This window comes from Anas acuta, chromosome 19 (assembly GCF_963932015.1).
Source record: "Anas acuta chromosome 19, bAnaAcu1.1, whole genome shotgun sequence".
Lineage (NCBI taxonomy): Eukaryota > Metazoa > Chordata > Aves > Anseriformes > Anatidae > Anas > Anas acuta.
The window spans coordinates 7091495-7107440 of NC_088997.1; the positions used below are offsets into that span (position 1 = coordinate 7091495).

The 15946-nt window shown below is 42.0% G+C and overlaps 1 protein-coding gene across 10 annotated transcripts in view; it reads right to left on the reverse strand.

Moving 5' to 3' along the window:
- CUX1 (cut like homeobox 1) overlaps positions 1–15946 on the reverse strand; it is a 268204-nt gene that overhangs the window by 31784 nt on the left and 220474 nt on the right. For 6 of the 10 annotated variants that reach the window (XM_068656095.1, XM_068656092.1, XM_068656094.1 and 3 more), the window contains 4 exons: positions 12864–13166; positions 11320–11382; positions 8258–8446; positions 3181–3445 (listed from right to left, as the gene is read on the reverse strand). The exons of 1 other annotated variant lie outside the window; for it this stretch is intronic. In XM_068656095.1, coding sequence (XP_068512196.1) covers positions 3181–3445; positions 8258–8446; positions 11320–11382; positions 12864–13166 — 820 coding nt within the window. The remainder of the gene's footprint in view (positions 1–3180; positions 3446–8257; positions 8447–11319; positions 11383–12863; positions 13167–15946) is intronic. 3 more of the 10 variants (XM_068656097.1, XM_068656093.1, XM_068656088.1) reach the window with 1 other exon arrangement.

Here is a 15946-nt window from a genome sequence, read left to right on the forward strand (position 1 = left end):
AGACCACAGGTGCTAGCATTAATTTGCTATTACCATTAGTTGCATGCATCCTGGATTATCAGGCTGTATACATGCCTATAATCTCCCTGCATGGATGCTGATACAGAACATGCTGCTTCTGTAACATGCACCAAGTCAGGAGAGGAAACAGGGAAACAGGTAAGAGCTTCATGCCTGCATAGCATTTAAAATAGCTCAGCTCCATCACGATACTGAATGATGACATGCTCATTGAATAACTGATCACTGCCCTATAGTGTTATATATGTATAAGTTCAGTGTCTGTGGAAATCCCTGTAATTCACATCCAACCCATTTCTTCTGAAATCTAATCTGGCTCCTGACTAATTAGACGATTAGGTCTCTATTGTAAAGAACTGGTGACAGCAGCTAGGAAATTTGAGAGCATTCCTATCCGTGGAAGGTGTTGGCCTCAACACCAACACATCCTGTTGGCATTTATCAGTGTAACTCAAAATATCAGAGATTTGAAATTCCCTGTAGAAGCCTTTACACAACTCCAGGAACTTATCCAACCAAGCACAATCCTACAGTTCACTGAAAAATATGCCCATAGTAAGAGCAACAGAATTTAGGATCCAAGAGCACTAGATTACAATTCAAGAAAGTTGATTTTAATTCCTGACGCTCCTGTAGTATCATCCCCATGACCTTACTGAATCTCTGTGCCAGTTTCACCATGTGAAGTTGGCTTGAAATTCCTATTTCCTACTCACTCTTCTGTGCAGTTCCTAAGACAATGGAGCATCAGACTGGTGTGTCCTGTAAGTGCTTCACTAACGCAAGTATTAATTCAAGGTTTATTCTTACGTTTGTTGTTTCCAGAGCTCTACAATTGCTACGGATGCAAAGTAAAAGACTGGGAGAAGTTTGCAAATGCAGCAAAATCCTTTATACCTATTTATATTCTGAAGTGAATTACTTCTTTGCCTGCTGAGGACTTTTTTGAAGTTTCTTCTACTGTGGCAGATAAATGCTCTTGCTGACTTCCCATCTGGTAGATGTAAAGCTAGATTGTGCTGTAGCAACGTTCCTTGGAAAGTGAGGTTTGGGCTGAATCCCGAAACAAAAGCATCACTGTAACAGGATTCCCAAGAGAATGGAAGACTAACATGTCCAAATCTGTCCCTCCCTCATGTAAAGCTTCTTTAAAGAAAAACTAGTATTACAGTACAGCTACATGGTCTGAGTATAAAGAGTCTTCGGTTTGGAAGAGCAATGGTTGAGGTAAGAATATAAAAGAGAACTAAAATAGTGTGGCCTGAAGAAGATGAAGAGGGGAAAGACTACCCATTATGTACAACACTTGAGCTGCAGAGCAGTCTGACCCTGTTCCCCTAGCAGAGCTCGTAACTCTTTTGCCATGTCCTGCAAATGATTTAAGAGTACTTCATGCACAAAAGTTAAGAAAGTTACTGTACAAAGGAACAGAACAGGCAAGTGGTTTGGTTTTCAGTGCTGCTCCAAACAGGTTTACGCCATCCCTTTAAAGGCCGAGAGACTCAGCAGAAGCACATCTGGGAGCAGGTCCAGGTCACTCAGTGCTGTGAAGCTGGTGCTACCCAAAAGCTTATAGCACCTTGTTTATATGATTTTTATTTTGTATACAACTGTCAGCACCTAGTCTACATTAACGTATAGCTTGGTGTGGCTAAACACGCTGATCAATCATGACTTGTCACGCTTTCTCACAGCACGCCTGAGCAGGAGATCTCATGATAATGAGGAAGATGACACATGCCACCAGTGCTCCCGCACTCGTCTGCGTAAGTGAGAACAGCACATTTTGCTGTCAGGCCCAAGCGAACATATTTTCATAGGCATTCCTCCAACTTGTGTATAATTGCCTAGAAGTGGGAATTGGAATAGAGGCCTGTGTTTGGAGAACTCTGAGCAGTGAAAGAGGCTGCATCTGTAGCGAATTCAAGTCAATGAAATTCAGTGTAAATATGATTACTCGTTGGTTATAATTTTTAAATTTTATATTGTTTACTATAAACATTATTTTACTATTGTACATAATATTTCTGAGATATCTCATTAAACTATTCTTCTTCTGCTTCAGCAACTTCCCCGTGAAAAGCTGAGAAGGGCTAAAGCAGAAAATACCCGTTAAATGTTAGCAGTTTTCTGAAAACAAACAAGTTTAGCAAGCTGCTGTAAGAATAATTAGGAACATTACTGGCTCTGAGTGAAGGAGCAGAATGGCATTAAACCTGGTATCTTAACTGTACCTGTTTAATATTCATTAGAACAAATTTTGTGGAAAAAAGTCTGCTGAACTAATTAAGATTCCCAATACCAAGTACAGCTGAAAATATGTTTATTCAAATCCTTCTAAGTCTCACATGCCATTCCAGCATTGTTTCTTTTTATTGGTGTCTCTAGGCCAAAACCTACTTCATCTGTTCAGATGTTGAGAAGGTTCCCTCTAATATGAAAAAGGAACTAAACAGACCAACATCTTATTTCGTTTCAGTGGGACTCAATGATTTAATCATAATAACAAAATAAATCTGTGGCAACATCTGACTTCAGGGTTATCGGTTCTCTGTCCTTCATGGCTGTGCAAGCTTCCCAGAAATACCGCACACATTGTGCCTATTTTCAGAGCTCAGTGACCCAAGACCTAGAAGAAAAATCCTCTTTTTGCTCTTATGCTAGAAAAACGTACAATAAAACCAGTGCAATTCTGATACCATCCAGCAGAGGACAGTTTGAAGCAATCTCTGCCAAGTGACCCAGACATAAGAAGCACAACACACACCTATATGTATATATATACACATGAGTGTGTGTCTGTGTGTATCTGTATATGCAAGTAAAAAAGACCAGTCTTGCTTATAGCAATGGGATTTATAAATATTCAACACAGCAGTGGACATCTCTAGATCAACGCCCACCCCAAAAGCAAGACTTGTGTTTAAAAGCACTTCTTACATCAGTATGTGAATATTGCTATTCCTCAGGGATGACTTAAAATTAGTCTGGAGCATTAGCATTGCTGTTAGTTAGAACCTCCCTGCTGTCAAAACTGTTCATTTTGTACAACTGCTCAGCACTAGCAGAAGCAGACACACTCTGCTGAAGGAAAGTAGCACCCTGCCAAAGCAAATAAAATAAATACTTTATGAGTAGGGCTCCTGGGAGATCTCGTACCTGTAATTGTGGAACCAGTTGATCACGGTGCTGGTTTTCAAGTTGAGCTGCGTAGCCAGTTCCTCAATGGTTTTTGGTGATGGGTATGGCTTTTGCTGGTAGGCTCGTTTCAGAGCTTCCTTCTCTTCTGGTGCCAGCACCACCCGGGGCTTCTTCAGCTGATGCTGCGGCTGCGGGCTGGCCCCCTGGCTGTAGTCTATGCCAGCAGATGAGGACTCACAAGACTGACTGTCACTAACGGAGCTGTGTCGCCGTTTCATGTAAGCTGAAAGAGAAGTGCATCAGATCAGCCCCAGCTGAATACAAATGCAAAATCAATGAATATATGAGCTGTGGAATAAATGCGAAGATGACAGGCTGTAAATGCATGGATGGGCTATTCAGGGAAAACAGAAGGGAAGGGGCATCATCAGAGATCAGAGCAAAGCAAACACGGGGAGGATGCAAGAGACAAAAAAAGAAGAAGGGAAAGAAAAGGAGGTAAATTGACTGGAAACCTGTCAGAGTTTTCTGCTTTTTCTATGAATATGGGACATGAGTAACAGGGTTCAGTTAGCAGGACTGATTTTAAATTCACTTTTTCAAGGGTGGTGAACTGCCACATAAGCACCTGATTAGGACAGTTACCCTTCATTTAGGCTTAAATGGTTGTGCTTGTTAAACACTTCAGGTGTAGGCTAAGGTCTCCCTGACACTTAAGGTCTCGGAATTAAAAATACGTCTCTGGAGGTTGAAGGCAGCCACAGCTCCATCTCCAACACACGATGGCGCCCAGAGCCCGGCCATCCCAGCACCGGGCTGAACAAACCCATCAGGCGTTTGATGCTTTTTCTTACAGATCTTCACTATAGCAGGTGACAGGTTATGAAAGAAAAAACAGCCCACAAAATCCTCCTCCCCTATACAAGGCTCTTTCCCAAATGCCTGTACTTTGAGGACATCTCTCGCTGCACTACCGCAGCTCAGGGAGGCTGACGGCAGCAGCCTGCGATACCACCGCTGACCCTCCTCCTCCCCAGCAGGGACTGAATTATCCTGGCAAAATTCTGCAAGGAAAGAGTCCCAGCAAACGCTGTCACTGACGTGATTGATTTACACTGTGCGAAGGGAGGTGGGATTTACTGCACCTGGCAGCATCACGCACAAGCATTGCTAATGAGGGGGCTGAAAACAGCAAATATGGATGAATCTTGTCAATAAAATATTTAATAGCCTGTTAAATACCTTCTAGATTTTTAAGAGTTTAGGTATTCAAGAGCTGCAATTTGATAACCTTGCCTATTATGTTCCAGATTACACCAGCCTGACATCAATCAAGCAGGCACTAAATCTCCAGCAGCCAGGAGCTCTGATTGGAGCCAGGGAGCAATGTGGGGCAGGTCACACCGGCCAGCAACTGAATTCTTCAAAAAAATAAATTTCTCTCTCTCCACAGCTCTGCCTTTAGGCTGCGGGTGCACAAAGAAGAAAAATCCAATGCAATCAAACAAACTGCAATACTGAAAGCCTTGCTCATGCAAGCCAACTTCTTCTGGCAGAGCTCCCTACAGGTCTGGCCATGTCTTCTGTCTCCTGTGGGTTTCAGCATCCTGTCCTCTACGTCGTGTTATGTCCAGTGGGACCTTTTTACGCAGTGTCTTACTATTGTTGAACTGAATTTTGAACATGCTCTGTAACCTTTGGGGGGTATCTGCATGGCCCTCATTTTGTTTTTCCTGAATATGACAGATTACCTGTGGATTGCCTACTGTGTAAGATCACTGATATGGAACAGAGCGCAAGTTGCTCGTGATCCATCACTCTGCCACGATACAGTCCTGCATGTGTTTGAAATAACTATAAAAAGCAAAGTTTTAGCTTCCATTAAAAAAAAAAATAAACTTCATTTAACAGATCACCTATTTAAGCTGTTCAAAGCAGATTAGAACTGTGACGTGATTACAGGTAAACGAATTATTTCAAGGTGACCTATTGGCTTCATTTTTGCAGCATTCAAGGAATTGTTACAACATTCAACCACAGAATTAATTGTTCCAGTAATATAAGCTCACATTTATATAAAGCCTTTCATTTCAAAGACTCTTGGGTGTTATTTCAAACTTGCATTGATAAGCTGGCAATACACAAGGTTCCCTTGTCTATTTTGGCAAAACAACCAAGAGGGCTGGCAGACAACATCTACCCCTTCAGCAACGTGCAGCAACTTCAAGGAGTCCCTGAAACTAAACAGAGCCTTGGGTGGAAGATGTAAAACGTGTTTAGGCTATCTCTAACTGGAGTTTCTGGAATTTGGTCAGGCGACTGAGTTAACACCAGACACCCATGCATCGGGATGCTCTGAATCTCTCCTTTCTCTGCCCTCCAAAGGATGGCATTTCTGGCAGCTCAGAGCTCCCAGCTTTAGACTCCTAAAGGCAGCATGTAGCTGCGATAGCTTGGGAGGAATTTTGTGCCCTGTGCCTACCTCTGCTTTTGTAACCTCACAAAAGGTGCAAGGACTTATTTGGATCTCTCGTGTGAATGGAACAAACCATACAAATGTACATACTTCCTTAACATAAAAATAAAGTCCTGCTGTTATGTCATGGCCAATTGTTTTCCTGGAGGATAATGTATTATTAGAACAAATTTCTGCTGGGCCAAAGGCACAATCCTGGCATGTGGCCATGTGCTGAACTAGTACCTAAGCTCCAGGCTTTAATGTCTCTCTCTGGAAACTTTATAAAAGCTTTTCCTTTCTAATTCTTATTTTAAACATATGTGCTGCATGTAGACAACATAAGGAGATCATTCAGCACATTTTCAGTGACAGCGAGGCTCAAACTGGAATCCGAGTTGCAAACACACTTGATATTTGGAGACGTTTGATTTTTGTGTGTGATGGGTCTCCACGTCTCAGGAGACCTATAGAAAAAACGACCAATGTAATGTGGGCAAACGTCTGGATGTGTGTCTGACACCAACTTGTCAAGGCCAGCTCTCTTTGAAGCCTTGCTACCTCTTCTTTTCCCCCTGCTGTTGCCAGCCCAGCATCGCTGTGTCCCTCTGGGAAGCCTCCCCAGCATGGGCTCAGCTACAGATGATGCAGACACCGCTGCAGAACTAGTGGCTGCCCACTGAGGTAAAGCAGAGCCCCTTCTAATGCAGTTTTTATCTTATGCAGTATTGAACAAGATTATTAAAAAGTGAAATAATGGGGAAATAAAGGGAATTAAATTTTCTCCTGACAGCAGGCTTCAGTACTGTTCAGTGAGGAGTGTGACGTTACCAGCAGCACACACACCGGGAGGTTATAAGGAAGAGGAATGAACTCCTCCTCGGCAGAAAAAGTGGTGCAGAGTGTCTCAGCCTACTGAGCGGGAACCCCTGGCTTCCTCCAAAGAGGTTCATTAATGAACATGAAATCTCTTAAAAGGGCATTTATAGCATAAACTTTGAACTGTCAGAAAGGGAAAAAAAAAAGATATATGCAGCTCACCTGCATCATAATTATCAATCTACTCTCTCAATAAACAGAGGCAGAGAAATAATTGATAATAACGCTGTACTGGTAGCAGATACAGCTGCATTGTCCTCTAGTTGCCATTAGCTTAAGGGAAAGTTGAATTCTTTATGTGGCTCTAGTGCAATTTAAAAGGTTACATCACAGGATCCTTACCGGCATGAAAGGATTTTGCTGAAAATACAGGGCTGAATTCAGTTTGGAGTGCTCTGCCATGAGGACAGCTCTTGCACAGTTGAGGCGCTCAGTGCAGAGACTCAAATGATTTATAGCCTTATCTCTATTCAGGTGCCATCTACACAGCATATGTATTGCACAGTATTTGATAAGAATCCAGTTTAGAAAACAGTTTTGAAAGGATATTGTCAGTACTACTTTTAAATTATTTTTATTTTATTTTCCTGCATTATGGGTGATATTCTCTTTGAGGCTATAAAAATCCCGCTAGTTGACAATTTTATTTCTGCTGTATTTCTAATACAGCCAAACACCATCATGGCTCCCCTTGGTTTACAATTGTAAGTGGGAAACCCCAGTGGCTCGTGCTCCCAGTGGCAGATCACACACAATCTGAGATAAGATCCCGCACTGCATGGTGTTACATGGGCTACCAGAACAAGGATTTGATTATATTCTTAAAAGCATGCAAGACCACAGTTTTCCCAGAAGCTCCCTCGCTGTAATTTTTAATATAATCACAAAGTTCTTGATCAAATGTGTTAATGCTTTCAGGACATCAGTCAACAGCAGTGCTTTCAGTGCACACGATTAATGCTGTCTGTACTAATATCATTAAGGGATAGCTTGAGAGATGTATATATCATTAATTAGTTAACTGCTGATAATGGCAGTCTATGAGCCTCTCGTAAAATCACACATACACACTAAAACCAGGGCTCTGAATAACCACTGTTTTTTAGTAATCAACTTAAAATATAGAGAATAGGCTAAGATTATCAGGATAGGCTCCCTCCTAAGATACCTGAAATAACGTAAACCTCTCATGCATGTTCATGACACGGCCATTTTACACAAGTGTGTCTGAATAAAATCACCTTCCCCAACCCTATGAAGGCTATAGACTGAATTATTCTCAAATACCCTTTCATAAGTGCTGCATTTTTCTTGCCTCTTAGTAACCATCCATGCAGGACTGGCAAGAAGATCTCTCAGGAATCAACACACAGCTCCTTCAGCCCAACATCTGTGACCAGCTGCAGCACCATTAACTAATAACCCAAAGCCAGCTCCCAAACTCACATTTCTCATTTGGTAAGGCAAGTTATCAGTGATACACCAGGGCCTCAGTAATTAATCTACAGGAGAATATAGCAATGATTTCATGACAGCTGGTGAATATTCAGGGTTTTTGTGTGTAATTTTTTTTTTTTTTTGAGATGTATCTGCTTGAGCTAGCATCAAATAAAACTAAGAAAAAGCTGTTATGAAGTCTGTTTGAATAACCTTCATAATACTGGATCAATGCTGCCTCTATACTCTTTATGGAGAATTATAAAAGACACAGTCATCTTTGAAATAATGGAAAACATGAGTCAGCAGTCAGATCCAAGTTACCTTTTTTCTCCATTCGTTTCATATCCATCAGCTTCTCCACGTTGTTGGGATCGTTCAGCCACAGCTGCATGCGGACAAAGGGTTCTCGTCCCTTCAAACTCAGCTTGTGCCAGGGCTTTGGGCGAGCCAGAAGGTCTGAGACAGAGCCTTGTGTTAGCCCTAGGATTGTCTCCCCAAACAAACGCTGACCTAATATGAAATTGAAAATGGCATGAATTCATTCAGCTAAGAAACAAGGCAAACTAAAAAGACAGAACATATCTACGAGATCATTCATCAATTATTCTTACTTCAAAATTGCTTGAAAACCCAAAAGAAACATTTAGAAGAATAAAAGCTCTCCCCACCCACTAAAGGTGTAAATATTGAGCTTTAGTTTAATCCTTAGGATCTGACTGTGGCAAAGAGGGGAGCTCAACACCTTTAAGGATCAGGACCTTACAGTGGAAACAGTGTGCATGAAGTTAAAATTAATGAGATTAAAAATAAACCAAACTTGCAGCTAAGCAGGCAACTAGTGAGAGCAGTGAGGCTACTTAGCTCTTGTGCAGGAGGGTACTGCAACAGCTTCGTTCCAGCAGGGCAATCCAAACATTTCAAGCAATCAACGAACCAAAACCAATGCAACCCCCATTCAGCAATAGTCATTTAAGTGTCCTCAAAGACATGTGTAAATATTTTCTGTGCTGTACTATCTGTGGTGTTCTATCGGTGTTTTAGCAAGTGCAGATAATCACATTTTACAATATAACAGCTTTTCCAGTTTTTATAGCCTCTACAGTACTTCTAGTTAATAATTAATTTTATTTCTTTCACAATGCTATTGTCTGGCAGGGTAAAAACTAAAAATGCTTTTCAATGCACAGCATTTGTAAGTGCATTAATAACGCTAGGTTTATATGGTTAAGATCTCAGTTACTGAGGACTGTGGAAAACGCCTCTGCAGCTCAAACCCAACCATACAGCTGGTTTCCTACAAACCTTTACTTCACTTTTGTTCCTAAGCTAAACTGCCTTGATATGCAACAGCTTTTGTAACAAGACAAAGCCTGAAGTCATCTGAGTCACCACTGGTGATTTCTGATGGCAGTGCAGCTCTCATGTATTTTCAAGGTAACCCAAAGATCTTCCCATCCCAACCATGTTTAGGCCTCAGGGTCTTGTGTCTGATCCTCGGCTTCTGAATGCCCTCACCCCAACACAAAGCAGAAAGCTTTTCCTTCACGTCCTGGCAGTGCCAGCAGTGTTAGCCAGTGGCAGCAAACAGATCCTGAGGGGTCAGTGCAGATGCCTGGGGGCTTGTCCTCCTGCAGCAGTGCAGGACACGCTGGCACCATCAGCTCTTCCCTACACAGCCTCATCTGCTCCTGACACAAACAGGACGTGGAAAATACCGGCTCTGTAGCCCCCTCCCAAGTGCCTGACTCCATAAATCTCCTCCTCTTTGAATACCCCACAAAACTTCTGGCCTCGTGATTTTTTTTGCCTGCACAGGGAGATGAGGGATGGGGGGCTCAGTTAACAGCAGGCGCCCATGCAGAACACCCCATGCGGATGAGAGGGGGAGGTGGCTCTGCAAAGCTTTTGGAGGAAGCAGCTGAGATTATGAAAGGTGGAGGGGGGAAGCAAGGACGGGGTTAGCAAGCGAGTCCGCTAACAAGCACTGGAACTAACCCTGAAAATAGTTCTTGCAGACTGAACAAAAACCTAACATCAGAATTTACTTAAGTTCCTACGTAATAAGTGATTTTCAACTTCCCTCAATACCAGGAAAATCAGAAGTCAGAAGCAATTCAGGGCCACCTTCAGAGCCTCTGTATTGTTAACCTACTGCCTCCTCATTTCTCTTTATGTTTAAAAAGATGGGTAAGACCTTATCCATTTCCCTTTAAAACGGCCAGCTACTTTTGAGCTAGGACTGCTTCTATAAAAGCATTTTAATTTGCCTTACTACATAACTTTCCTTCAGTGCTGCCCCCACTTTTTGTCCTCTGGCTGCGCCCCGGCCGCAGCGGGGTGAGCAGAGCTCTGACAGCCGCGGCGCAGTGCCAGGCCCTGCAACCGGCCGTGAAAATGGGAGTGGGGACCTGACCCGGGTCAAACCAACCCACCACCAGTAAAATGGGCAGCTTTGACCCAGAGCAGCTGGTCTGGCTTACTGTGCAGCCATACAGACAGGAATACTGGCACTCATGCACAAAGGGGGCGGAAATAAGCAGCCTGGAGCAGGTACTAGCAAGGCTGCTGAAGGAAATGACCTTCGAATTACAGCCCAGGAATTAAAAATCCAAGGAAGGAGATAACATCACGTTCTTTAGGCATTAAGGAACAAGCTAAAGATGTTTGTGTCATTTATCTTATCCTAGGATACAGCAGGGCAGGATAAAACACCTGAAAGACTCTCAAGCCAATGGAGAATGTGTTAGAAATCATTCTCGGGGTAGCAGATGTATCGCACTCCATCTTCATCAGTGTTATTAATAACTTAAATATTTTTAAGCACAGGCTTCCTAAAACTCCTGTTAATTCTCCCCATCTTTTTGCCTCATGTTCTTCACACCTGTTCCCACTGATGTAGCGGCTCATGGAGGAAACTTCTTGCAAATTATGCTGCTTTCATGGTTAGTCCCAGCCCTTCCTGCAAAACCCCCCAAACTGCAATCTTTCAACAGCTCACTGCATTCGCTTCCCTCTGTATCCAGCTTGTGTGTTGCTCAACGGGGAATCACTGCTAATATGACGTTTGGGGGTAGGAACACTAGCAACAACTCAGCGTTAATGCTGCCAGCATCATTTGCTAAAATGGTGACTGCTGAATGAACGCTTAAAAGCACGGGAGGAGAGACCCGCCAAACCCAAGCCTGGTTTGCCGAGCCACCTGGAATAGTTTCACACAATCGTGGTCTTTACTGGCCGATGGTGTCTGAAGGGAGCCACCAGCAGTTGCCTAAGACAGGTTCACAAGGCCCTGTGGCCTAAGACAGAGAAACCTGTGCACCAAGCCAGCCTGGTGCACTAGCACACTGAGGGCGCAAAAGGAGACATTGAAACTGGTTCCACACCTAATGCAGAGTTTGGGGCACATTTCCTGGCTCTTCTGCTGCTTTTTAGGCTTGTCAGCCACACTGTAGGAAAACAAAAATCATGGGAAATAAAAAAGACTAAGTAAAAATGGCATCAAAGCAAATGTAAACAAAAATACTTTTTTCAAACCTCTCTGGAACACCAGAGCAGGTACAGCACTCAACAGTATTTTGCTTCAAAACTAGGGGCTTGAACCTGTAAACCCTTCCCGTGACTTGTGGCTTTATCGGTACATTAGGTCCACTGAACTAGCAACCACAGTTTGCCTATGTCAATGTGCACGAGCAATTCTGCTGGGTTCAGTGGAACACTCTCATACAGGGTACACCCAGGATCTGGGCCATTTTCTCTTTTTTTTTTTTTTCCCAAATTATATTAAATGAGAACTTGCAACCTCCCCCACCCCAGTATTCTTCCCCCTTTAAAAAATCTCTGACAGTATCACCTGTTATGCTGTGTCTAGCTAAAAAAGGGCTTCCTTAAGTACTGAAATAAAGGAGTTTTTACTTATACAGTCATAACATGATACGGATGAAATTCTTCTCACATACATATCAGCAGTCTAAACCTAAACTTAGCTTTTTGGACCCATCCCTAGCACATGGTGAGAAACTGGCCTGTCTGGAGACTGATTTGTCTCCATCGGCTCAGACATCTACTTCGAACATCTAAATGCAGGTGAGATGAATCCCATGCTCAGCACCAAATGCACATATAGGTAACGTTGGTGCAACCTTCCTGCCTTCTACCTAGGAATTTCAAAGGATTCCTAAAAGTTTCCCAATGCCTTGTGAGGAAAGCAAGTGTTAAACAGATAAGAACTAGTGATTTAGAGGCATAGTGGCAGCATTAAGCGTGGATTTCACATACTCAGATCGGGTTATTCCCTTTGACTATTCCAAATATTGTCAGCCATCTCAACATTACACTTAATTTGATACCTAAAAACTCATCTGCAGGCAAAAGCAGCCTTTGCTTTGCGCATCTCTAAGCAATATAACTGAATGGCCCCATACACCTACCTACGGGTTCATATAAACCTCAGCTGAGCCTGAATTTACCATCCTAGCTCTGCAGGCACACTACATTTTCCCTTGTGATGCATCTCCCTTTCCAATCATGCTGCACTTCTCTACTTCACCTCTGCCTGAACTGCTGAGGCCTTGAACCTACAAGCATGGGGAAATCAGCATTTCTCCAGCGGAGACCTTACTGGCTTTGGGGTTTTGGTCATCCTGACAGCCTGCTGGACTGCATTTAGGGAAGTGGGAGCAATATCTGGCTGGTGAGCCAGAATCAGAGCTTAAGGATAGCAAGGGTATCATCATATATTGGTAAGCAGAGTATGACAATATGAAAGCATTTTTTTTTACTCTTTAAAAACATCTTTTTAAAAGGTGAAAGCTAAGGCCAGAGTCAAAACCAAATATTCTTGTAAGTATTTACTGAAATATAGCTTAGAAATAAAAGCATGAGCACTTTCATTTTATTTCGGTCAAGAAATGAGAAAAAAGCGATTTACCAAGATTGTTGTCCGTTAGCACTTCTTTGACCCTTTTTGTAATGCCATACGTATCCAGCTCAGGGGACATAGCAACCAGTTCTTGAATGCTGAGTGCCGAGTGGCCTGACAGTGGCAGAGGTGTTGTGGACTGGGATTCAGAAGCAGGCGGCTCACTAGATTCTTGGGATTTGCCATCCTTACTGGTCTCTATAGTGGGACAGGGCTGCTGTACCAACTCAGTCAGGCTTTTCACTGATTCACTGGAACTCATAGGAGATTCAGGAGCAGGACTGCAACTGGCAGAAGTCTTTGGAGTGCTTTCTGCAATTAAAAAAAGAAAAAAAGTCCCCACTTTAGCATAATTGTAATGTTTTGATTGCAGGATATTTAACTTTCCTCTCATTTATATTCTACCTACTTAAAGAAATGCCTAAGTATGCAAAACGTTACTTCTTATGACTTGGTTACTGAAAAGCCTCCTTTTAAAAACAGAATTATTTTCTAATTTTATCTTGAGTAATCTTTTCTTTCATATAAAGACAAGAACATACAAATAAAAATCAGGAATAAATGAAGTGCAACTGCTTGTAAGGTTGCAAGGAATTTCCTTGGTCAGGAAATCTTACAGTTCTGCTTTCCACAACATTTTTCTATAAGGATGCTCTTAAATCAACCATTATAGACTGGTTTAAGCCTCTTTCTATGACCTATAAGAAGCTCACTTAGCCACTATGTGGTACTGTCAATAAGGGATTTTCTACAATTGATACAACTTTACATCTAGAGACTGCTATTGATTTCATACTGTTTATCACATGCATCATGTTTTTGCACTTCTCTTTGCCCAGAAATAACAAGATTAAAATACAGTTTCTAATTATGTTGTATTAATTAATGTGTCTGAGAATACAACAAAAAGATGGCTAGTGGATCAGGAGACACCAAAATCTGTTATTTTGACACTTTGAAAGAAAGCTTTCTGAATCTGTTAATTTGCCAACAATAGGTTCTGTACAAAATGTTGTTTTCCCCTCGTAAGTTCACATTTATTTCTCATGGAATGTACCAACGAGCTTATGCAGAAAATCCAGACATCTAAGGGTACAGTCTAAATATTTTTTTAGAGGACCCACATGTAAACAATGTGCTTTAGAACAATTCCCTTAAAAAGACAAAGAGTACATTCAATTTCTCTATGTACAGTTCCATTTTTGTGGGACTGCTTCCTTCTCCTTGCTGCCTTACATCTCATTAGCTGCCATGGTTAATTATAGGTATCTCAGATTCATACATCAGCAGATTCACCTCGAGATCTCTGGAGGAAGCTTACAACGTTCACCATCGTGCAAGGATGAGGCCAGTCTGCAGGAAAATCCCAGTCTCTGCACAGAACTGTGTTTTCCTGAGATCTACAACACTTCTGGGCAGCAGCTCGCTCTGCAGCCAACCCTACAAAGGTAACGGCTAAGCCAAATCCCCCCTTTTTGCCCTATCCAGAGAACAGGCAAGTCCTTACAGAGCATGCAGCTCACGCAGCACGGATGGCATATCCTTGGCACTATAGGAAAACACCGCCTAACTACAAGTAGGGTTCAAATGGGGCAGGGCTCACGGTGTAACCGTGGTGTTCAAGGCAACAGAAGCTCTCCCGATCCTGCAGTTTAAGAGAGGTTCCCTGACACTGAGCTGCTCTCAAAGCAAGCAATTGGACTTATTTCTTAGCGCTTTATGAAAGATGCAAAATAGGCAGACATAGAAGGAAAGCAAGGTGCATATAAATCTTTAAGGCGAGAAGGATTCTATAAATCCTATTTCTTTTCTCTGCTCACCCCAGGTCACCATACAACTGAATATAAAACCCAGCAAATGTTATTTTTGTATCAGGAGCAGCGGAGGAATTGTACTGTAAATTTGCCCTGATTCACCCATGCGAGGGACCAATTTGGCAGATCATCCATCTTGTTCACTGTACACTGTCAGGGATGGCATGAATTCCCTACATGATAAACAGATTTCTTCTCAGGTCTGTGTCCTTTAACCCACAGCAAGGTCAAAATTATGGCTGCCTGGCTAATAAACTGCACGGCACTCGTTCAAGTTCCCTCTAATTTTGTCCCCTGTGCCAGCTTATACAAATCTTACCGAGTAACTAGAGCAGCTGCAAATTTCCTATACAATTCCTCAGCCGAGCCCCGTAAACCACATGCACGCACAGAGAGCACAAAAAATCCCAAACCAAACCAAAACAACCTCCCCCCCCCGCAGGACTCAACAAAAGCTTTTACTGATGCTTTCTCCTCCCTCTCCCTTCCCTGCCCAGCCTGATTATGTAAACAACGGAGGTAATCTATATTATAATCTATCACCGAAATGCTCCACGGTGCTCACATATTAGCTTATTTATTTTTTATATCACACACCGAGAGCTTACTTGAATTTTGTTTTTAAGACCAATCTGCTGCTTATTGACTCAAAAAAAAAAAAAGGTAGGATTATCTGAATCTAATTTTGGAAGGCAGTACAGATGACAAACTGCTTTTTTTTCTCCCAACGAAAGGCAAGAGAACAGCGATTTCAGACGAGGCATTATGCGCATCAACTACAAATAACTCCAAATATGCTCCCCGCTCATTTTTAGCACTTTTCCCTTATGGAAAAACATTTCTGAGATGATATAAATATTGGAGGAAAAGATCCATTATTAGGAAAAGTCAATTCAATAATCAAATAACGCAAACATTTCCCGTTAATCTACTTAAAAAATTAAATAGACATTTAGAGTACAAGTGATTGCTGACAGAACAAAGGGGAAAATTGAATGTATTCACTATTACAAATTAAACTGTCAATCTACAGTCATTTCATATGTTTTATGAAATAATTTGTCTGCATTCATTTCTCTCAAGTTCCTCACAGGACAAAGAAACAAATTCAGGACATCTGAAAAACAGATATTAAGATTTCAGAAGTAGCAATTGAACATTTCCAATGAAACTAATAGTGAAAGCGTATTTTTTTTAAAACGCTCTGTTTTTCTAACCCCAGACTTACATGAAAAATAGTGCCAACTTAAGAGCAATCTAATTTCTTGTGAGCATGTA